The sequence below is a fragment of the Capsicum annuum genome, chromosome 7, assembly GCF_002878395.1.
Source record: "Capsicum annuum cultivar UCD-10X-F1 chromosome 7, UCD10Xv1.1, whole genome shotgun sequence".
NCBI classification, from domain to species: Eukaryota; Viridiplantae; Streptophyta; class Magnoliopsida; order Solanales; family Solanaceae; genus Capsicum; species Capsicum annuum.
The window spans coordinates 78,441,511-78,464,617 of NC_061117.1; the positions used below are offsets into that span (position 1 = coordinate 78,441,511).

Consider the following 23,107-nt stretch of genomic DNA (forward strand, 5'->3'; position numbering starts at 1 on the left):
GAAAGGTTGTATAGGCTTGCTAAGGCTAGGGAGTGTAAGGGTCGTGACCTAGATCAAGTGAAGTGCATTAAGGGAAGGATGGTAGAGTGCTGGTGGAGGACGTTCACATTAAGAGAAGATGGCAGTCGTATTTTCATGGACTCTTGAATGAAGAGGGGGACAGAGACATTGTGTTAGGGGAGCTGGAGCACTTAAAGGAGTGTCAGGATTTCAGTTATTATAGACGTTTTAAGGTGGAGGAGGTCAGAGAGGCTATTCGTAGGATGCGAAGGGGTAGGGCGACGGGGCCTGATGAGATACCAATGGATTTTTGGAAGTTTACTAGTGGGGCTGGTTTAAAGTGGTTGACTGAATTGTTTAATGACATTTTCAAGATTGCGAAAATACCATTACTTTGATTCATTTATATAAGAACAAGGGTGACAATCAGAGTTGCAACAACTATAGGGGTATTAAGTTGTTGAGTCACACTATGAAGATTTGGGAGAGTGGTCGAGCGGAGGTTGAGGATGATAGTGTCTATTTCAGAGAATCAGTTTAGATTTATGCTCGGTCGCTCGACGACTGAGGCAATTCACCTGGTGCGGAGACTGGTGGAGCAGTATAGGAAAGGGAAAAGGGACTTACATATGGTGTTCATCGACATGGAGAAGGTGTACGATAAAGTCCCTAGGAAGGTTCTTTGGAGATGCTTGGAGGTGAGTGGGGTCCCGGTGGCGTACATCAGATAGATTAAGGACATGTATGATGAAGCAAAAACTCAGGTGAGGACGGCGGGAAGAGATTCAGAGCATTTCCCTGCCTTGACAGGGTTGCATCAAGGATCGACTCTTAGCTCGTTTGTGTTTGCGTTGGTGATGGATGTGTTGATGCGATGTATTCAAGGAGAGGTGCCTTGGTGTATGCTTTTTGCAGATGATGTAGTTTTGATTGATGATATGCGGGGTGTGTGTGAATGATAATTGGAGGTTTGGAGACAAAACCCTTGAGTCTAAAGGGGTTCAGGTTGAGTAGGGCCAAGATAGAATATATGGAATGGAAGTTTAATGACTTGAGGCGGGAGAACGAAGTGGTAGTAAGGTTGGATTCCCAGGTTGTTTGTAAGAAGGACAATTTTAAGTATCTCGAGTGTATGATCTAGGGGAATGGAGAGATTGACGAAGATGTCTCCCACCGTATTGGGGCAGGATGGATGAATTGGAGGCTTGCTTTTGGAGTGTTGTACGATAAAGAAGGTGCCGTTCAAGCTTAAAGGCAAATTATACAGAGTGGCAGTTCGTTCGGCCATGCTATATGGAGCGGAGTGTTGGCCTGTCAAGAACTCCCACATTCTAAAATTGAAGGTGACGGCAATGCGGATGTTGTGTTGGATGTGCGGGCTTACTAGTAGTGATAGGGCTAGGAATGAGACTATTCGGGAAAAAGTGGGAGTGGTTTTGGTGGAGGACAAGATGCGGGAAGTTAGGTTGAGATGATTCGGGCATGTGATGAGGAGGGGCATGGATGCACCAGTTCGTAGGTATGAGAGGCTAGCTTTGGATGGTTTCAGGCGGGGTAGGGGTAGGCCTCAGAAATACTGGAGAGAGGTGGGTAGACGTGACATGGAGCAGTTACAACTTACCAAGGACATGACCCTAGATAAGAAGGTATGGAGGACGCGAATTAGGTTAGAAGGCTAGTGCATGTAGGGGAGTCGTAGCCAGTAGTTAGAAGAGCTTTGAGGTAGCTGGGCTGGTAGTCTTAGGGCTATATTCAAAGTTTTGAGCTGATAGTAGGAGGGTATGGGGTGCCTTTGGTTCGTTAGTGTAGGGTATTACTTTGTGGGTATCTTATTTCTGTTATGTCTTCTTGTTTCATGCATTTTTACGACTTTGATTATTTTTCTTTGTCTTGAGCCGAGGGTCTATCGGAAACAACCTCTTTACTTTTTTGGAGGTAGTGGTATGGACAACATATATTTTACCCTCCCCAGACCCTACTATGTAGGAATACACTGGGTTTGTTGTTGTTGGTCAATTAGGGCTCTCAAGGGTGATTTCTTTCCGTAGTTGTGATACTTTCAGGCATGTTACTCTTCCTTAAATCTTATTTTACGAAAAACATGTGTTTTAAATAGTCTAGCTGTATGAATTTGAATGTGGGTTTTGACATAGGTTGAGGGTTTTGGAATGGATGATTCTTGAATTGTTTTCCTATGATTTTCATGAGTTGTTCATGCTTTGAATTGATTGTTTTTGAACTAATATGGTGCATGGGTGTAGGAATTGGAATGGGGGTCGAGGTAATCCCCAATTTGATGTTTTGAATTTGGAATTTGGTTTTGAACAATTGTATTCCTCAACCCACTTGTGTAAATGGTTTTGAATTGTGTAATTGTCACTTGGTTTGACTTACACACATACACTATTGCATCGCTTAAATGATTAAACAATGGACATGGATTTTGAAGGCTTTGTTGGCTATGTGTTGATTTGATAAACTAAAGGAGGGCGAGGCATTCCTCCAACTTGATTTAATGAACTAAGGGGGTCGAGGCATTCCCCCAAGTTAATGGAATTGTAATGGCATACTTATGAGCTTGCAAGCTAAATGGTATGACGATACCTGTGGTGTGCCTTAATGGTGTGCCTTAATGTATAATTCCTTGGTTAATGAATAAGTTATGTGATACTTGTTTTAATTGGGCTTAATGGGGTTACGTAGCTAAGCCGCGAAGGGTGTGGGTCTCGGATGACTTATGCTGGAAACTGACGTTTGCCGACGTAAGGGTTGGTCTTGATGACCGTGTGCATGGTTCACACTATTGATATATTTTGTATTTAGGATTGGCGTGGGGTTGGGGCATTCCCTAGTCTTTTTTGATACCTCTGGTTTGTGCAGCTAACACACACTGGGGCCTTTCAGTGGGGGGAGCTGAACCCATATAGCCCGTGGGTGCCTATTTATAAAGGTTGAGCTACATAGTCTAATGCTTTACTATCATGCTAAATCTTGTTCCCTGCCCCAGCATCTATTATATATATGTATGCATGTGTGTGAACATGTATAGTAAGTTTGGAATTGAACTTTTGATTGATATTATTTTACCCTTACCCTGAGTTACATGCCAGTGCTCACCCCACTAACCGTCTCTGGACGTTGCATCCCCACGCGATGCAGGGTCCGAAGACACTTCTACTTTTCCTGCACAGTGATAGATGATGTTAGAGTCGGTTGTTGTGGTGAAGTGGTGAGCTTCCATTCTCTGAAAGACTTGATCATTCCATTGGTTTTTCTTCCATATATTAGAATTGAAGACTTCATATTTACATTTCATTGTCATTGTCAGGGTGGGGGAGCATGTCCCGAAGTAGGTTGTTTTTTGGTATAGAGGCTTTGTGGATATTTCTGTGGATTGGGTATTAATGTTGACACTCTTAGATGTGTTTGAACTTATTACCTTCTATCTTGTTATATGTTTGGAATTCAGCCGATGTTAGATGTGTTATGTTCTGTTTGGCTAGGCAAAGGGGGTGGTCTTCGATTCTCGGTGGACTTGAGATACCTGTGACGGCCAGGCCCTAGTTCGGGTCGTGACAAAGTTGGTATCAGAGCCTAGGTTTGGTGTCATTATGTGTTCACAAAGCTGCGTCAAGTCGAGTCTTTTTTATGGGTGTGTAGCGCGCCACACTTATGAGGGAGAGGCTATAAGACATTTAGGAATGTTTCTCTTTCTTGTGTTCTACTTTCGGGCTATAGAGTCTAAGGTCTTGAAACTCCTCTAATCTCCATTTGTTTGTATTTCAGATCATGTCTCCCCGAAGATTTGATGCCCATGGAACTTCTTCTCTCCCATCTAAGGATAATGCGGACGGAGCTCGTCCTACTTATGGAGTTCAAACCCGGTTTAAGGATCCAGCTTCTGATTGTATTGCCCCACGTGGAGTTCTACCGGTCCATACCAGTCCTCCTGGGCTCCTCGGGCGGATGATGATCATGCCCCACCGCTCCAAGGAGACATTTCTAATGCTGAGTTTCGTCGATCTATTCATTTGTTGACCCAGTTGGTGACATCTCAGTCACGTCAGTTGGGTCTTGCTGGTACTGCTATGAGTTCTTTTGAGGTTAGTCGAGTCGGGCAGTTTATGAGGCTCAATCCTCCGACCTTTACTGGTTCTAAGATTAAGGAGGATCCTCAATGATTCATAGATGAGATGGAGAAGATTTTTTGAGTTATGCATGCTTCTGACTCTGAGGGTGTGGAATTTGCCGCATATCAGTTGAAGGATGTGGCACACCAATGGTATGAGAAGTGAGATTAGTCTAGGGGTGATGATGCTGAGTTGGCATTATGGAATGAGTTTTCGGGTGCCTTCCTGGACCGCTTCTTTCCTTAGGAGTTGAGGGAGGCCAAAGCTGAGGAGTTTGTGAACCTAAACAGGGTAGGATGATGGTGAAAGAGTATGCCCTGAAATTTCATTAGTTGTCCCGTTATGCTCTTGAGCTGGTGTTTAGCATGAGGCCTAGTATGAGGAAGTTTGCTTCGGGTTTGTATCGGGACTTGGTGCTAGAGTGCAAGGCCGCCTTGTTGAATATGGATATCTCTAGGCTTGTGATGTATATGCAGCAGTTGAAGATGAAAAGAAAAGACAAGTCGAAATAGGGGAAACCAAAGCATGACGTCCCGGTATTCTGAGCAGGGTGGAGGCCAACAGAGTAGTGGTAGAGATGGCAGGCAATGGTCTTAGAAGAAGTGGGAAAATTCTAGTCCTTATTCTACGAGTAGTGCTCCATATCCTAAGTCATTCGGTGATCACCGCTTTCACAGCAACAGTGGGTTTAAGGCACAAGGTGCCCAATCTCAGGCCAGTCGAGCCTTATTCAGAGGAACTGTCCCTCCGGTGATGTTGCTACTGGGGCTAATAAGGTCCCGATTGCTGCTTCTTCAGCTCCTGCACCAAAAGGTGCTACTTCGGGCTCCGACACGGGTCAGAACCGTCGTTATACTCTTGCCACTCGTCAGGACTCTAATGCGTCTCCTGATGTTGTTATTGGTAGGCTAAAACTTTTCTCTTGTGATGTGTATTGTCTTCTAGATCTTGGGTTTACCCTTTCTTATGTGATCCCTTATGTGGCTATTCATTTTGGTTTTGGTCCTAAATGTATTCCTGAACCTTTTTCTGTTTCTACCCCGGTGGGTGACTATTGTGGCTAAGAGAGTTTATAGGGGTTGTGTGGTAACAATCTGTGATAGGGAGACGGTGGATTTGATAGAGTTGGAGATGTTAGATTTTGATGTTTTCTTGAGGATGGATTGGCTCCATTCGTGCTATGCGTCTCTTGATTTTAAGACCTAAAGTGTCAGTTTTCAATTCCCGAATAAGCTGGTGATTGAGTGGGAAGGTAGTTCCCTAGTGCCTAAGGAAAGGTTTATTTCGTATCTTAGAGCCCGAAAATTGTTTCCAAGGGGTGTCTGTGTGACCTGGTTCGGGTAAAGGTTCTAATTTCGAAGGTCCCTTCTTGTCATCTGTCCCTCTAATCTGTGAGTTTCCCAAAGTGTTTTCTGATGATCTTCCTGGTGTCCCTCCTAATAAGGAAATTGATTTTGGGATCGATCTTCTTCCGGACACTCGTCCTATCTCTATTCCTCCCTATAGAATGGCTCCAACTGAATTGAAAGAACTTAAGGAACAGTTGAAAGATCTTCTTGATAAGGGTTTTAGTTGCCCTAGTGTTTCCCCATGGGATGCTTCGGTACTCTTTGTGCGTAAGAAGGACGGGTCCATTCGAATGTGTATAAATTATTGCTAGTTGAATAAGCTGACAGTGAAGAATAAGTATCCTCTTCCTAGGATTTATGACTTTTTTGACCAGCTGTAGGGTGCGAAGTTCTTTTCTAATATTGACCTTCGGTCGTTTTATCATCAGTTGAAGATTAGGGAGGTGGATATCCCTAAGACTGATTTTCGAACTCGGTATGGTCATTTTGAGTTTTTGGTGTCCTTTGGTTTGACTAATGCACCAACGACATTCATGGATCTTATGAATCGGATATTTCGTCAGTTTCAGGACTTATTCGTTATTGTGTTTATTGATGACATCTTGTCGATCACCTGCGTATAGTGTTGCTGACCCTAAGGATCAGCGTTTGTATGCTAAGTTTTTGAAGTGTGAGTTCTAGTTGAATGCTGTTACTTTTCTGGGTCATGTTGTTTCTAGTGAATAGATCATGGTGGATCCACAAAAAGTTGCGGTGGTTAAGAAGTGGCCTAGACCCACGACTCCAACCGATATTCGGAGATTCTTGGGCTTGGCCGGTTATTATAAGAGGTATTATAGGAGGTTTGTGGATAGTTATATCTACTATTGCTGCCCCATTGACTAGGTTGACTTAGAAAAAGGTGAAGTTTCTATGGTCCTATGCTTGCAAGGGTAGTTTTGAGAAGTTGAAGGATAAATTGACTTCTGCTCCGGTTTTGACCCTACTCGAGGGTACTGATGGCTTTGTTGTTTATTGTGATGCATCCCGTGTGGGACTAGGTTGCGTGTTCCCGATGTTGATGGCTTCGAGAGAGGATCTTGGCGGAGGCTCATGAGTTGAGGTATATTATTCATCCTGGTTTGATGAAGATGTACCATGATTTAAAAAAGACCTATTGATGGAATAAAATGAAGCGTGATGTGGCAAATTTTGTGGCCAAGTGTATGGCGTGTCAACAAGTGAAAGTTGAACACTTGAGACCTGGCGGTTTGTCTCAAGAGATTGAATTGCTTATGTGGAAGTGGGAGGAGATTAATATGGATTTCGTTATCAGTTTTCCGTGATCTCGAAATCTATCTGATTCGATTTGGGTCATCATTGATAGGATGACTAAGTCCGCTCACTTCTTGCCAGTAAAGACTACTTATTCGGCGGAGGGTTATGCTAAGCTTTTCATTCAGGAAGTCTCAAGTTGCATGGTGCGCCTATCTCTATTATATCTGATTGCGGTATGTAGTTCTCGTCTCATTTTTGGCATTATTTTCAGTGAGGTTTGGGGACTAAGTTGAACCTTAACATCGCTTTTCATCCTCAAACGGATGGTCAAGCAGAGAGAACGATTCAGACTTTAGAAGATATGCTAAGGTCTTGTGTGCTTTATTTTGGCAGTAGCTGGGTTGATCATTTGCCTCCCATAGAGTTTGCGTATAATAATAGTTTTCACTCTAGTATTGGAATGGCTCCTTTCGAGGCCCTTTATGGTAGGAGGTATAGGTCCCCTATTGGATGGTTTGAGGTTGGTGAGGATAGGTTATTTGGTCCTGACTCGGTTCACCAAGCCATGGAAAAGGTGAAGGTGATTCGGGATAGACTTAAGGCTGTCTAGAGTCGCCAAAAGTCCTATGCGGATGTGAGGCGTAAGGAGTTAAGAGTTTAATGTGGATGATTTGGTGTTCTTGAAAGTATCTCCCATGAAGGGAGTGATGCGGTTTGGAAAGAAACGGAAGCTCAGTCCTTGGTATGTTGGTCCCTTTTGTGTCTTGAGGCGAGTGGGCCATATGGCTTATGAGTTGGAGCTGTCGACTAAGTTAGGTTCTAACAAGACAGAAGCTCCCCAAGGAGACTGACTCGGTCTAATGAAACCCTTACCCAAAAGATCCTGAAGCTGAGAGTTCAGTTCATTAAGCTCGGCAAGAGCCACATGGTAAGGTGCAATAGAAATAAGTCGGGTGCCAGGCTTAACATCAATAACAAACTCAATATCACGCTTATGAGGAAACCGAGGTAGATCAGTAGGGAAAACATCAGGTAACTCACGAACTATCGGAACAGAGTTGAGCAATGAACTCTCCATACTAACATAACGAATATAAGCGAGATAAAACTTGCAACTCCTCGAAATAAGCCTCCTAACCCAGATATAAGAAATAATCCTCATCGGCTCGCAACTAATGGCTCCCTGCCACACTATTAGAGGTATACCGGGCATGACTTAGGTAACGGTCTTGGAAAAACAACCTAAGACCGCATGATAGTGGGATAACCAGTCCATGCCTTGAATCACATCAAAATCCACCCTATCTAACACAATAAAATCAACTTGAGTATCAAACTCTCGAACGGTCACAACACATGATCTATAAACCCGATCCACTATTAAAGAATCACCCATGAGAGTAGATACACATAATGAAACAGATAAGGAATCCCAAGATAACTCTAATTGTGAGGCTTAGAAAGCACACACGTAAGAATAAGTGGATCCTGAATCAAATAAAGCAAAAGCCGACTGATGGTACACCCAAATTGTACCTGTGATAACAACATCCGAAGACTTAGCCTCAGTCTAGCAGGTATGGCATACAACTGACCACGCCCGCTATCTGGCTGGGCTCCTGACCGATCTCCCGTCCTGAGAACCTCCACGAGCACCATGAGAACTACCCGACGGCCATGCACACCACTTCTAGTTTGGGGATGTACTGCCCTAATTGGTGGAACTCTGAGTTGAAGGAACCATCGCTCCACGACTGGGGCACTCTCTCGAGAAATGGCCAAAACCCCCACAACCATAACATGCCCCAAGCGCTGCACTGAACCAGACTGACCCGGAATAACAACCACAGCTAGAATAACCAGAAGACAAACTACTTAGAGGCTGACAACTACTCTGGCTAGGATGATCATGTAACTAGACTGGCCTCCATCAGTAATTTGAAGTGTGGCTTGAAAGGGCTTGACGCGGAGGGCACCTACCTTGAGAACCATTGTCTCTGAATCGTGAGCCACTACAATTCTCACTGAAACTACCTTGATATTGCGATCTTTTATTGCTGCCCCCTTGGGCCTGCCTCGTGATGTATCTCCTCCATAACCTGAGCATGATAATAAACCTTCATAAAAGACCTACCCGCAACAACAAATTCTGTGTAGACATGCGAAGAAAAAGTCTTAATCCCCGAACAAAGCAACAAACCCTCTCATACAGTAGTCAAAATAGAGCATGCTTAGCCAACCCATAAAATCGAGCCTCATGCTCCACAATAGTCATGGAGCGCTGCTCCAATTTTGAGAATTGATCCCTCAGACGATCTTTAAGACTGCGAGGCATATACTTCTCCAAGAAAATCTCGGAGAATTGTGTTCATTTCTAAGGGAAGATCCAGCTGGTTTGATTTGGAATCAAGATGACCTCTCTACCAATGTCAAGCTGCCAAGTCCAATTGAAAAGTAGTGTAATCCACACCACGAGTCTCAACTAGGCCCAAACTATGGAGCCTGTCCTCATAAGTAACCAAGAACTCATAAGCTTCCTCTTCCAGTGCACCAGAAAACCTCGGCGGAGCCAATCTCAAGAACCTACCCAACATCTTTTGCTCTTCAATAAACATAGCAGGCTAGGCAACTACTGGCTGAGCAACCACCAATGTAGGAAGGACCTCAACTTTGGGAGCTGCAGCTACAGGCTGTGCCCCCGCCTCAATACCACTCTGATTGGCAGACTGGGGCACCATTAGACGGTGCACCACCAACCAATCCCAAGAGCTGAACTAATGCATCCCTAAGCACTGAAGAAGAAATAAACCTTGGTGGAGCCTGGGCTGGTCCCTGGCCCACCGCTGGCTGGGCGGAAGAATCTCTGGCTCGGGAGTAGGAATATGGTCCGGTGAAGGCCCCCTAGCGTAGCCCCTAGTTGGGACACATCTCTAGGCTGTCTACGACCTCTAGGTCGTCCCCGAGCAACGATATGATCCCTAGGCTCAAATTCAGGATCCTTGTCATGTGTAACGGTAACATGTGTTCTAGCCTTCTGCGAAAGAGTGAAACCAAAAGAATTCTTTAAAAACCAACTCAGATTCTTTGCACGAAATGAGTGAAAGAAGTGAACTCCTAAGAATGTCCTATAGCCTCCCGAAGATAAGAAACGGATGTCTTCATTCTGATTTGTGGGACTCGACTAGACACTTGCTCTTGTACCAACAATATTGGTAACCTGTCTCTGATACCAATTGTCACAATTCGTTTACGAGTCATGATGACACCTACTTTATCTCACCAGTAGGTAAGCCAAACCATAGCTTGGAGCTATAAGCAATAGGCTAATTTGGTAGAAAAAGACGTAAAAGTCGAAAATTTGCAAGTAAAGATTACAATATTAATAAGGCAATAATAATAGTCCAAAAATTAGATAAAACATCAATAACCACCCACGACCTAGTGTGTCGGTACAAGAGCTATTATAAAAGGAACATAAGTATTGAAATAGTCAAATACAAATCCGTTTCGAATAGTGAAAGACTAGACATAGATTATAGAAGGAAAAAAAGGCAACTCTGACTTCGAGAGCTCACCCTATCTCTGAAATCAACTTAGCATGATCGTCACGTTAGCAACGGCCACTGGTACTCGGATCTAAATCACGGGTACTTAGTAGGCATCATCGACCGACTAAGCTAAATCATGATATAAATACGATAAAGATGCAAGATAAATAGCTAATTCAAGATAAAAGGGCAAACCCAAAAATATGCTCCAACACTGTTAATAAATAACTGGAAAAAATATAATATGAAAGAAAGCATAATGCATACTACAAGACGCTCCATAAGCCAGTAAGTGCGGAAAATAAATAACCCAACGCGAGCCCCCATAAGCCTAGAGGGTGCAATCAAAGGAAAGTAAATAATCGAAGCTCCATAAATTTATCGAATATCAAGCCATAACCATGAACCTATCCATACCGTTTCATATCATAGATAAACTCTTAATGCCGGACTTGAACCGGAACTCAATAGCATCATCATCATTATCATCATTTGACGGACTTGAACCGAAACTCATTCATCAATATCATCATCAATTGCCAAACTTGGACCAAAACTCAATATCAATAAACCACCGAGTTTTGCCCGAAATTAGCACCAACTCCCAAGTACCAAACTAGCGTAATTTTTAAGTATCTAATCTCCTCAGAGTCCTAAAATAAACACTTTAAAGGGTATAACATGCGTATAGAAGTCTATGAGAGTTAACACAAATCTTGACCTAAGGTGGGCCGGAAGGGTCCACTTCTAATTCTCGAAATCGGTTCTAAGGCAAATTCAACCCAGGACAAGGCTAAGATATCTAAATTCACTTCTAGATGTTACACAAGCCACAATTAGCCCTAAGATAGCAATTCTACCTAAATCACGTGCAACTAAGTCAATTCCACCCAATTACGGTTCCTTAATATGCTAAACAGTCCAAATAATGCTAATTATATCAATCATACATCCAATACCTAAATTCCATCCCATGTCTAGCATAATATCATAATTATACTATGCATTAACTCAATTTATGAAGAAGGTAAACCTAGCCTATTTGGACATTAAAGGAAAGCTTGAAGAATTCGCTAAACCGAAGATTTTCCTTTTCGAGAATCTTCCGCAAGATGCCACGCTATCAAACTAATCTACTCATCAATACGAGAACAACGATACTCGTATTGCACTATTGTGCTTCGGGTCTAAAATTACATAAAAATTCTATGTGGGGCCTGTTTGTGGAATCACACGTTTGAAACCGGACAATACGTCCCTCTATGCTCAAGGAACATTTACCCTCAAGTTTGGGCGAATTCCGAGTTGAAATGGTGCTACAATCAACCCACCAATATTCTAGGAATTTTGGAAAATGATAAAGGATTTAATCATGAAATTGATGAAAGTTTACCAAGAATTAGGAGAAGAAACGCGTTGCTCGAGCTTACGAACACCCCAAAATCACCCACTAACAGTTCTCCCAAGTTTTCACACCTTTTAGGCTTATACACTCTTCAAAATGGAAGAAAACAGTCTAACTGGGAATCCATTCCCATGTGTCCAGGTGCTGCTAAAGCGAGCGGCCGACACATGGAGCTGCTAACGGCCCGAGGTCCACTTTAGTGGTCAACGCTAAAGCGCTCAGGTGCCGCTAAAGCAGTACTTGCGCTGATGGGCCGGGTCTAAGCGGTCAGTTGGCGCTAAAGCGGCCAACATACCGCTAAAGTGCCACTTGCGGAGCTGACCAGGTCGTTTAAATGTTGGAAGGTCGCTAAAGCGCCCTCCGCTGAAGTACCCAAGAGGCCGCTTTAGCGGTCACACCAGCTGAAATGTATTAGCTGGAGACTTGGAGACTTGGAATTTTTTGAGTCTCCGCTGACCCCTTGAAATTCCTTTGGAACCCCGTATACACAAACGAACTATGCTACCCTATCAAATTCGACGTTTCGGACTCAATGACGTAGTCAAAATTTTCATCTGAAGTCGTTTTGACGAAAAGTGGGTCTCACACCCACGTGCCATTTTTTTTAAGTTCCGGCAAATAGCCCGAAATGAGTCAAAAAGCCTTGGGACCTGGACCAAGGGTCCACCTAGCCTAAATCAACGTCTCGAAGCTGTTTCTACTATTAGAATTGATATACGGGGTCGTTTGACTGAAATTTTCGCTCGCTAGTTAATTCTAAACATCGAATACTTCAAAACAGGGAATTGACTCTAAAAATCAAATGAACTGTCAGCTCCAGCAAGTTATAAATGACTTGGGGCAGCTATAGGAAAGCTCTAAACGGCGAAAATGAGCGGAAATGCAGAAAATGACCTGGAGGGTCATTACAATTATCGTCTAATGTTAGATGCATTTTAAATCAGAGAGACAAAACCAGCTGTATCACTACAGATGCTCTTCGTTGAAAAGGCATGTCTTGGGTTCTTCACTAGATTATGATGTTCATCTGAAACCTATCTGCTGTGCAGCAGTGAGGCGATAGTTTGTTTCATTTCATTTTTTACGAAGAAGAGTGGAGCATGGTGGTGGTGGAAGCTATCATGTTGTCAAATCATGCAATTACATAACTACAAAAGAACTTTATAGTAGTGGACAATTTGCCTTATACTCTTATTCATCTGATTCTTTGAATGGGAGGGTGGGTGGGTTGTGCATCATCAACCCAATCCATCCGGAATTGTAGTTTTGTGCATTTGATTTTATGATATCAAATTTGGAGAAGGCTTCTGCAACAACCCTATGGGGTGTTAAGGAGAGAAGAATAAATTAGTCACCTAGGCGTTCATGTTGGGTGGACTTTGGGGTCTGGATGCCGTAGTTGGAGCTGTTAGTTCAAGGCATGTGACTTGCTAACTTTTTGTTTATACTTGTGCGTTTAGCGTTTATATCTCATGGATTCTTCTCTTGCTTCTCTCAAGTCCAATACCCTACCTCAAAGTTGTCCAGTCTACATATTATAATTTCATTTTCTGTGTTCTATTGTAGACCGGATCCATTTTTGCTGCTTCTGGTGATTCTTGTGCATACTGCTGGGATGTGGTATGTATTTGTACAAGGTGCATGGTTGATTATCATATTATAATAACTCTTAATCACTTATTTCTTTTTGTTTGCCCTAGCCCCTACGTATATATCATTGCTTCTTCTTAAAAGGATTTCTTTCTTTTGTTAAATAAAAGGAGAAACAAATCTTCTAAATAAGATTTCTCTTATGACGATATGATTTAAATTATGGTGCTCAGGAGAAGAGTGAAATAAAGATGGTTTTCAAAGGACATTCAGACTACTTGCATTGCATTGTTGCGCGAAATTCTCACAATCAGGTAAAAATTTCTTTGTGTCTCTAATACGTACGCACTCTTTCTCTGTGTCTAGTCTTACCCTTTTTCATTTTATGCACTTGTTACAGCACTCTGTGTCTAATACGTACCGCTCCTATTATTGAAAGAGTAATGTTCCTTGAAACTTTAATTGTTTCTTGGAATTTGCCCAATTTTATTGCTTAGTGATTACTTTTTTTTTCTCTGTCTCCCTCGGCAATTTTAGGTTATAACTGGTTCAGAGGATGGGACAGCACGAATATGGGGTATATCTTTTATACTCTTTCAATAATAGGAGCGGTAGTTATCGAAAAAAAATTGGAGCACAAGGCCAGCCTTGATGATTGATTGCTTTGGGCTCTCTCTTACTTGGGAGTTGGGAGTAACACATGGTTTTCTCAATTTTGATACGTCTTTATGTGTTGATTATTTACTGCCATTTATGAAATTGCCTTAGATTGCAGAAGTGGAAAATGTATTCAAATAATTGATCCCCAGAAGGATAAGAAGTTGAAGGAGTTGTTTCCATATGTCAGTTGCATAGCTCTTGATGCAAGCGAGAGTTGGCTGGTAAGAGTTCAGATGCCATTACCAAACTAACTTTCTTGTAAGTTTGCTACTGTACAAGTATTATAATTGTTGCTGTCATACTGCAATTGCTTCTGTTGACAGTATAATTACTGAAGCTTACTATTGTAGTTAATGTTGTTGATGACATGTAATAATAATCTTGTCAATGATGACTGGGCTTGCTGAAGACGACAGCAAGATATGAGTCTCCTAATTTTGGAGAGTTTACACTTTGCATTCATGATTTTGTTTGTTATGTTTGATGAAACAGATTAAGATAGCAGTCTTCAAACTTGGTGTGTGATTCTTTAACCCTCTACCACTTCTTTTACGAAACATTCCTCCCCCTTCTCCAAAAAAGCTTTACATACTAAAGTTATTTCTCTTTTCTTTTAAAACTTGAAAAAAAAGAGTAGGTATACATCATTACTGGCCAAAGGATAAAATAAAGAGGGGGTGGGGGTGGTTGGGGAGGACTACTGACTATGTTTACATAGAGCATTTCCTGTCTTTGGCCTTGTGAAATTAAGTTCATGTTGAGATAACATGGTAATGGGAGCAGCTCCATGCATTAGATGTAGAGCCTCGAGCCAGGTATTGTGTTGCTTGATTGCTATTGGACATTTGAGGTATTTGCAACTGTAAGTAATGGCGGTACTTCCATGAATGTGTAAAGTACTTGTTATTCCCATTCGCCAGAAAAGCTAGATATTTTTTGTTTCCAGTTAGTACGATCCGAGTATATTAGTATAATGAAGGGTTTTTCTATTTCACTGTTGAAGTTTTAAGGACTTTGCATTGTCGGAATCCACTGAACAGTAGTTTTGGTAGAATTCTCAAGCACACTGAAGAGAATCAAAGTATATTTCTTATGATTAAGGAGTCGAGTAAGAAATGATCATATCTGATGGGGAGTGTATGTTAGAGGCACATATACAACAAGAACAACTGCGTCTCAGTCCCAACTAAATTGGGTCAGTTATATGAATCTTCATTTCATCATTTAAGCCCATTTCGGTATCATCATCACAATAAATAGGTTTGCAGAACACATTTTTCCGGCGAGTCTCAACTGGAACTTAACCTTTCCTTCCTTTAGCCAACAATTATCACCCACTATGATCACTGAAACAATTTCTAAAATAGGTGTTAGTAGGTCATGGGGGAGAACAGAATTTATTTTGCAGTTGGGTTCAAGTCCTATGATATTACGAGATTGATCAGTAGGACAGAAACCTGGTTTGAATGGGTGGAAAGAAGTAGGAATTTGATGCGCAGAACCAAGTTTAACAAGAAAACCATGGAGTGGTTAGTTTTTGTTTTGCTAGAAGCCTCGAGGGACACTGGAATGCATACAAGATGGTGGAAGCTCAATGACAAATTTGCAGATTTCTATTGTGCCAGAAAACACAAGTTTGGCAGATTTATTAGCATTGTTACTGTTCAAGGAGAGAACAGATCAGTTATTATAATACCAGAATTTGCATTAATTAAGGGGTGGGGGTACATAGCATTAAAGGTAGATAGCTCCATTAAAAATCAAAAGGAAGTCCCTAGTACAAGTTCAAGCAGATCTAGAAGAACAGACTCAAAAACCCTTTATGCCGACACAATCAGAACCAACAAGTGGCAATCAAAGGCAACATCTGATGCAAAAATATGTCAAAGCAGGGGAGACATGGTAATAAATGATGCTGATGCAGAAGCTCAAAAAGGTCTACTTGGAAGGTGCATTGTTGGGACCTTTGCTGCAAGGATGAAGGAGATACCCACTCTTGCAGATATTAGAAGATGGGCCACCTTTACATGAACAAGGCTTTTGGGGTCAACATTTATGAGATGAATGGAAACTCTTTCCTCTTCGAGTTCCCTAATAAGCACATGGCAGAACAAATTCTTCATGGAGAGTGGACTTGGAAGCATCTGAAGTTGTATCTCCAATGATGGTCACCGACAGTGGGATGTTGTTCGCAACGAAAGAACTCAACTTGGATTAGAGCTATGGGCTCCTGTTACATATCTGGACAGAAAGTGCATTCAAAGCTATTGGTGAACAATGTGGTGGATGGCTAGAAACTGAAGAAGAAACCTCCCTATAGAATCAACTGAAGTGGGCAAGGGTGAGAGTCAAAGGTGATGGGGAAAACATACCGAAAGATGTCAAGCTATTGGATAAAGTTCTTACCTTTATTATTCCGATCTAGCTGGGAATTCAGACCTTGGTGGTGATCGAAGAGCCGAAGAAGTCACTGGATAATCACCCGTGGATAACTATAAATCATGGAGGAAGAAATAGCAACTCCGGCAAGGTGAAGAAGACGAAAGACAATGACCGCTGGTTAATAAAAGAGAACAGAGAAAGAAACAACGGTTTTTATAATGGTGAAAATAGGTATGGACACGTGGTTTCTACATCAGATCCAACAGCTGGCATGGGCCCAGTTGCATGTGCACAGGAGGATATTTTAAGTAATGGGCCAATTTTGGGGCAAAAGGAAAAAAATAGATTTCTGTGGGGTTTTTTCCAATGATGGCCCAATTTTTTTTAATGAGGCCCATTTACTGGAACTTTCTCTGTCAAAAGAGGCGCTGCCACCCAAGTTAGACCCTATGCTAACTGAAGGTGAAGAAAACACCACTGATGGTGAATTTTTCGACACTTTTACTGGTGATTTGAATGCGACCATAGAAGAGCAAGGTAACACTATGGTGGAAATTAAAAATTCTGCAAATGAAGAGGATTTTGCCAATGCTATAACAATTATAGATGAAGGAGAAGACAATGCTGCCATCAATGACCTTTAATCAAACATGCAAATAGCGGATGGTGTTGAAACAACGCCCTGGAATATCGAGGAGGTGGTCACATTGAATTACCATGATGTAGAAGAGGATAGTGATGGAGAGATGGATGTACCGATTTGGGTGCATCAAAATATTATTAAGTTGAGCAACAAATTTGGAGTGGCTCTCGATGGATGTAGGAAGGAAGCTATAAGTCTATTCATGAAAATAGATAGTAAGAGGCAAACTAACATCAAGGAAACAAAAAGACGAATGGGAAAACATCAAAATCAAGGGGATGCAGAAGTTAAAGGGGCTTACAATTGACATGAATTTTGAAAGAAAAGGGTTTAGAACCAGGGGGAAAGGAAAAGCAGCAGGTGCACGATGAATAGGAGGATTATCAATAGTGTGTTTTAGGAGTGGAAGAAGACAGATGTCATATGTCTGTAAGAAACAAAACTTGTAGGGGAAAATGGGGAAGCAATTAAACAAGTGTGGAGTAACAGGGGAGTCAAATATGGCCAACTGGAGGCCAGTGGCACTAGGGGGGGGGGGGGCTCTGATGTTCTGGGATTGCAAGATTTGGGAGGGGGAAGTTCTAGAAATTGGCTCACACACTTTGACTTGCTACTTTAGATCAAAAGTTAGTGATTTTGAATGGCATATGATAGGGGTCTATGCACCAACGTGCAATACGAAAAAACAGGAAGGATGGTGGGAAATAGGAGCAGTTAGAAGTCTATTCACTGGACCTTGGGTTCTAGGTGGGGACTTTAATGTTGTTAGATATGCTTCAGAAAAGAAGAATTGTTCGAGGACTTCTATCTATATGAATGATTTTTCTGATATGATTGAGGATATGGAGTTGGTTGACCCCCAACTTGAATGGGGAGTTTATACCTGGACTAGAGGAAACAACTTGGAAACTGCTTCTAGAATAGACAGGATTCTATATTCAACTAAATGGGGGGAAAATTCAACAACATCAAGCAGGAAGTGATGCCAAGAGTATGCTCAGATCACGCACTTACCAGTGACAGTTGGATCTACACGAAATCTTATTTCAAATTCGAAGGGTGGTGGTTGGAGACGGAAGGATTCAATGATAGAGTGAAGAAGTGGTGGACATCTTTTAGGGACACCTGCTTATATACTAGCCTCAAAGTTAAAAGCTTTGAAGATCAAACTAAAAGAGTGGAGTTCAACCACTTACGGAAATCTGGGGAAGAAAAAGAAAGAATTGCTCAACAAGATTGCAGATTTCGACAATATTCAACAGAGTAGATCCTTAGCTGATGAGGAAGTAATTCAAAAGGCAAATCTTGTCAAGGAGTTTGAAGACTATGTTAAAAAGGAAGAGATAGCTTGGAGGCAGAGATCAAGGACGTTGTGGATTAAATAGGGAGACAAGAACACTAAGTTCTTCCAAAGGATTGCAAATGTGCATAAGAGAGTTAATCATATCGATAAACTGGCGGTGAAAGGATTGGAACTAATAGAGGCTGCAGACATCACAAGAGAGATGGTTCTATTCTATACGAACCTGTATAGTGAAAGTGAAGATTGGAGACCTACTTTCAACATGAATTCATGTCCAGTAATCAGTAGAGAGGAGCAACAAGACTTATAGAAACCTTTTGATGAAGAAAAAGTTTTGCTGGGACTCAAGGCTTGTGCTATAGACAAGGCACCAGGTTCAGATGGTTTCAGACCTAGTTCGATAGGAAGTGTACAAACTGATCTCCAAATTCCTCACAGAAAGACTGAAAAGGGTGATGCCAAAGCTAGTGGATAATCAACAAATGACTTTTCTGAGAGAAAGACAAATTACAGATGCCGTCCTAATTGCAAATGAGTGTGTTTAGACTCTAGGTTGAAAGATAAGAATCCAGGATTAATGTGTAAATTGGACATAGAGAAGGTGTATGATCATGTCAATCGGGATTACTTGCTTGGAGTTTTGCGCAGTATAGGTTTCAGGATGAAATGGATTAGACGGATGAGATTTTGCATCAGCATTGTCAGATTCTCAGTATTGATAAATGGCTCTCCAGAAGGTTTCTTTTCAGCAAGTAGAGGTCTTCGACAAGGTGATCCCCTTTCGTCTTTTTTGTTCTTACTAGTCATGGAAGGTCTAAACGATATGCTTAAAACTGCACACAACAATGAATGGATAAGGAGGTTCAATGTTGCCAAGGAGGTGGGTGCTAGAGTGGAAGTCACTTATTTGTAATATGCAGATGATACCCTGATTTTCTGTGAAGCTGAAGATAGCCGACTGAATTTTTTAAGGATAATCTTAATACCGTTTGAGTCTGGATTTGGTCTTCACATCAATTGGAGGAAGAGTCATATCTTCCCAATCAATTAAGTTCCCAAGATACAACAACTTACAACAACTTCCAGACATTTTGGGTGGGGAAATTGGACAGCTTCCAGCTCTCTACCTGGGCATGCCTTTAGGTGCCAAAAGCAAATCAAAAGAGATTTGGAATGGAGTTGTGGAGAGATGTGAAAAGAGATTGTCTAGATGGAAGTCCCATTATTTATCCAGAGGTGGCATATTAGTTTTGATCAACTCAGTCTTAGATGCTCTCTCTACTTACTTGATGTTAGTGTACCCCATTTCGGTCAAAGTGGAAGAAAGAATTGATGCTTTGAGGAGAAATTTTTTGTGGCATGGTGAGAAGGAATACAAAGGATTCCATTTCTCAAATGGAAAACCTTACTACGGGCAAAAAATTAGGGAGGTTTGGCCATCAGGAATCTGAGAAAACATAATAGGAGCCTTCTCATGAAATGGCTATGAAGGTTCCCAAAAGAAGAACAAACTCTATGGTATAAGGTGATCCAAGCTAAATATGGAAAAGAAGGGCCTTGGAAAACAAAGGAAGTCAACTCAACATACGGGACTAGTATATGGAGATCAATCAGGAATTTATGGCCTGGATTCTATGTGAAAACAAATTTCAGTATGAACAATGGCCGGAAGATTAGGTTTTGGGAAGATAACTGGTTTGGGAGTGGAAGTCTCAAACTTCTATTCCCAGATATCTATCTGCTGAACCAACGACAGATGTCCACAATTCAGGAAGTCTGGTCTTAACATGGTTGGAACCTGACCTACAGAAGATTAATAGAAGATTAATACAGGACTGGGAGATGGAGAGACTAGCTGAATTTTATGGCACACTTGATCAGTTCATAGGCCTAAAGGAAAGGGAAGACACTCTTAGATGGAAATGCAATAGCAAAGTTTGTTCACTATCGGCTCCGCCTATAAAGATATTAGCCAGATGGGAACCCAAGTTAATTTTCTACCTTGGAAACTCATATGGAAGGTGAAAATCCCTTACAAAGGGACAGCTTTCACCTAGTTGGTGGTGAAAGAGGTTGTTCTTACACAGGAAAATCTCATGAAGAAAGGAATACATATGTGTCCAAGGTGTTTCTTTTGCGAGCAGCATGCAGAGAGCCAGAGACAACAAATCATCTGTTTCCACACTGTAAAGTGGTTGGTCTAGTTGTGGAATTTGTTTACCAGCTTTAGGGGTATTTGTTGGACTGTACCTGAGAGAATAGGACAAGCTCTAGTAAGCTGGAACATGGAGGGCAGTGGCAGCATAGATAGGAACAGATGGAGAATTGTCCCAATAATAATATGGTGGACTATATGGAAGGAGAGAAACTCTAGGTGTTTTGAAAATAAGAGTAGCTCGCTGCACAATATCAAAATGGACTGCATTATCACTTTTTGCTATTGGTGTAGTTCTGAGTATATAAATGACCCTGTGGCTATCATAGACATACTAGTTTTCTTGTAAGATGAAATAGGATCTAGTAATAGTTTCTTCTTTTCCTTTTCTTTTTGGATGTCTGATCATACAAATTGGATGTAGGCTGGGTTGTAAATTTTTTTAGTCCAGCCTTCGAGCTGATGATTAATATACAAATGTTCCCTTTGTCAAAAAGGAGTCGAGTACATGCTCCTACTTATAGGAGATGAATACAATGTAGTTGTAGAGTCCTAGACTACTTACAAGAGTCCTAACTATGCCAATATTGAAGACTTAATAGTTGTATCACTAGGCACCTACATATACAAGTAGATGCTTACTACTACTAGAATATTGGTACAATTAAAGATGCAAAGCATAGGCTAACTCTAACTCTACTAACTCTAACAAAATCAGCTACTCTAACAGAATCAGCGAATGTACACTCTCCTTCTCTTTAATTTGATCATTATATTCAACACTTCCCCTCAAGCTAGTGAGTAGTGGAACACTCCCTCCTAGCTTGCTTCTGAAATCAGCAAACACTTGCTTTGTCAAGGCCTTTGTATGACTGTCAGCTAGGTGATCTCTAGACTTGACGAACTGTGTGAGTGAGTAGCTATCCTTTGGATACTTTTTCTCGAACAAAATGGTAGTCCATTTCTACATGCTTTGTTCTAGCATGCATCACTCGATTAACTGTCAAGTACAAGGCATTTAAATTGTCACAATACAGTATAGGCACTGTCTTGGGATATACTCCAATGTCATGAAGTTTAAGGATCCATGTCATTTCAGCTGTAGTAGAAGCTAAGGCACTATATTCAACTTCAGCACTGGACCTTGCCACTGTGGTTTGTTTCTAAGAGGTCCAAGAGATACAATTTGCACCTAAGTAGATGCTGTAACCTGTAGTTGACCTCCTAGTTGTAGTGCAGCCTCCCCAATCAACATTCGAATAGCCATATAACCTGCAGGGTGATTGTGAGATAATTCTGAGCCCATGATGTAAAGTTCCTCTGATGTACCTGAGGATCCTTTTAATACCTTGGAGATGTTCACTATTTGGACTCTGCATGAATTGACTAGCTAGATTTACTGCATGAGTGATGTCAGGCCTTGTGAGTGTCAAATACTGAAGACTTCCCACTATCCTTCCATAATAGGGCTTCCAACAGCTTCATGTAAGCCATGTTTCTGTGCAAGAGGTGTATTCATTGCTTTTGCCCGAGTCATATTAGGCAACTCAGTAGTATAGTAGCATACTTCCCTCAATTCTAGTGCAGTCCAGTCCACCTGGGAAGTACTTAACCTCAATTCCTAGAAAGAAATGTAAAGGACCAAGATCTTTCATAGAGAATTCTCTCCCAAGTTTAGCAGCAACCACCTCTGAGACATGCTTTTGATCACTTCCTGTGATTATTATATCACCCACATATAGTAATAATAAGATAGTCCCTCTGTTACCATGCAAAGTAAACGAAGAGGGATCTGCTTTACTACAAGTGAAACCAAGGTGAAGCTAATACAGACTGAATCTGTCAAATCTTGCTCTAGGTGCCTGTTTAAGACCATACGATGCCTTCTTTAACAAACAAACATGAGTTGGATACAGATACCTGGGTTAAATGAATCCTGGAGGTTGACTCATGTATACTTCTTCATGTAAGTGGCCATGTAGAAATGTGTTTTTGACATCAAGTTGTCTGATATGCCATTTTGAAGCACCAACTACTGACAGAACGACTCTAATGGTTGTAGCCTTAACCATAGGACTGAATGTTTCTTCAAAGTCTATTCCTTCAATTCGAGAGAAACCCCTAGCAACAAGCGTTGCTTTGTACATGTCAACTGCTCCATTTGCATGTAGTTTAGTCTTAAACACCCATTTGGAGCCAACCAAGTTGATACTTGCATGTTTAGGTACTAGTATCCAGGTCTTGTTATTGTGTAGAGCATTTATCTCATCCTGCTTAGTTGCAAACCCACGTGGTGTCTTCAGTGCTTCATTTGTTGATTTTGGTTCCCTTATGATCTATTCTTTACTTGCAACAAGAGATAGGTAAGGTAAAGCAGCTGATGTTGCCTTTATTTGGTGATCGTGTGATGTCTTTGTGGTTCTAGTGTATCTGAGTTGCACTATCTTCTATAGGTGTTGCACTTGCACTATCATCTTGTGGATTAGACACTGAGAGTAATGCAGGTTGTGGCATGCTAGGTGGCTCAGAAGCATCTTCTATTGCTTCAACATTTGAGATGTCAAGCATTTCAGAAGGCTCATTTGCAGATATGGAACTAGGATCTCTGTCATCATCAACAAAAGTGGTTAGAACAGGATTATCTGGTGTTGTTTGGTTATCAAGAGTTGGCAACACAGGCTCAAC

At 41.5% G+C, this 23,107-nt stretch overlaps 1 protein-coding gene across 3 annotated transcripts in view; it reads left to right on the forward strand.

Annotated features, from left to right (window-relative positions):
- The window catches only part of LOC107878012 (THO complex subunit 6), a 54,263-nt gene that overhangs the window by 15,366 nt on the left and 15,790 nt on the right, over positions 1 to 23,107 (forward strand). For all 3 annotated transcript variants that reach the window (XR_001676680.2, XM_016724857.2, XM_016724856.2), the window contains exons 7-10: positions 13,256 to 13,309; positions 13,513 to 13,593; positions 13,817 to 13,856; positions 14,048 to 14,160. Coding sequence is in view for 2 of the 3 variants with exons in the window: in XM_016724857.2 (XP_016580343.1) it covers positions 13,256 to 13,309; positions 13,513 to 13,593; positions 13,817 to 13,856; positions 14,048 to 14,160 (288 nt within the window). In the remaining variant the exon portion in view is untranslated. The remainder of the gene's footprint in view (positions 1 to 13,255; positions 13,310 to 13,512; positions 13,594 to 13,816; positions 13,857 to 14,047; positions 14,161 to 23,107) is intronic.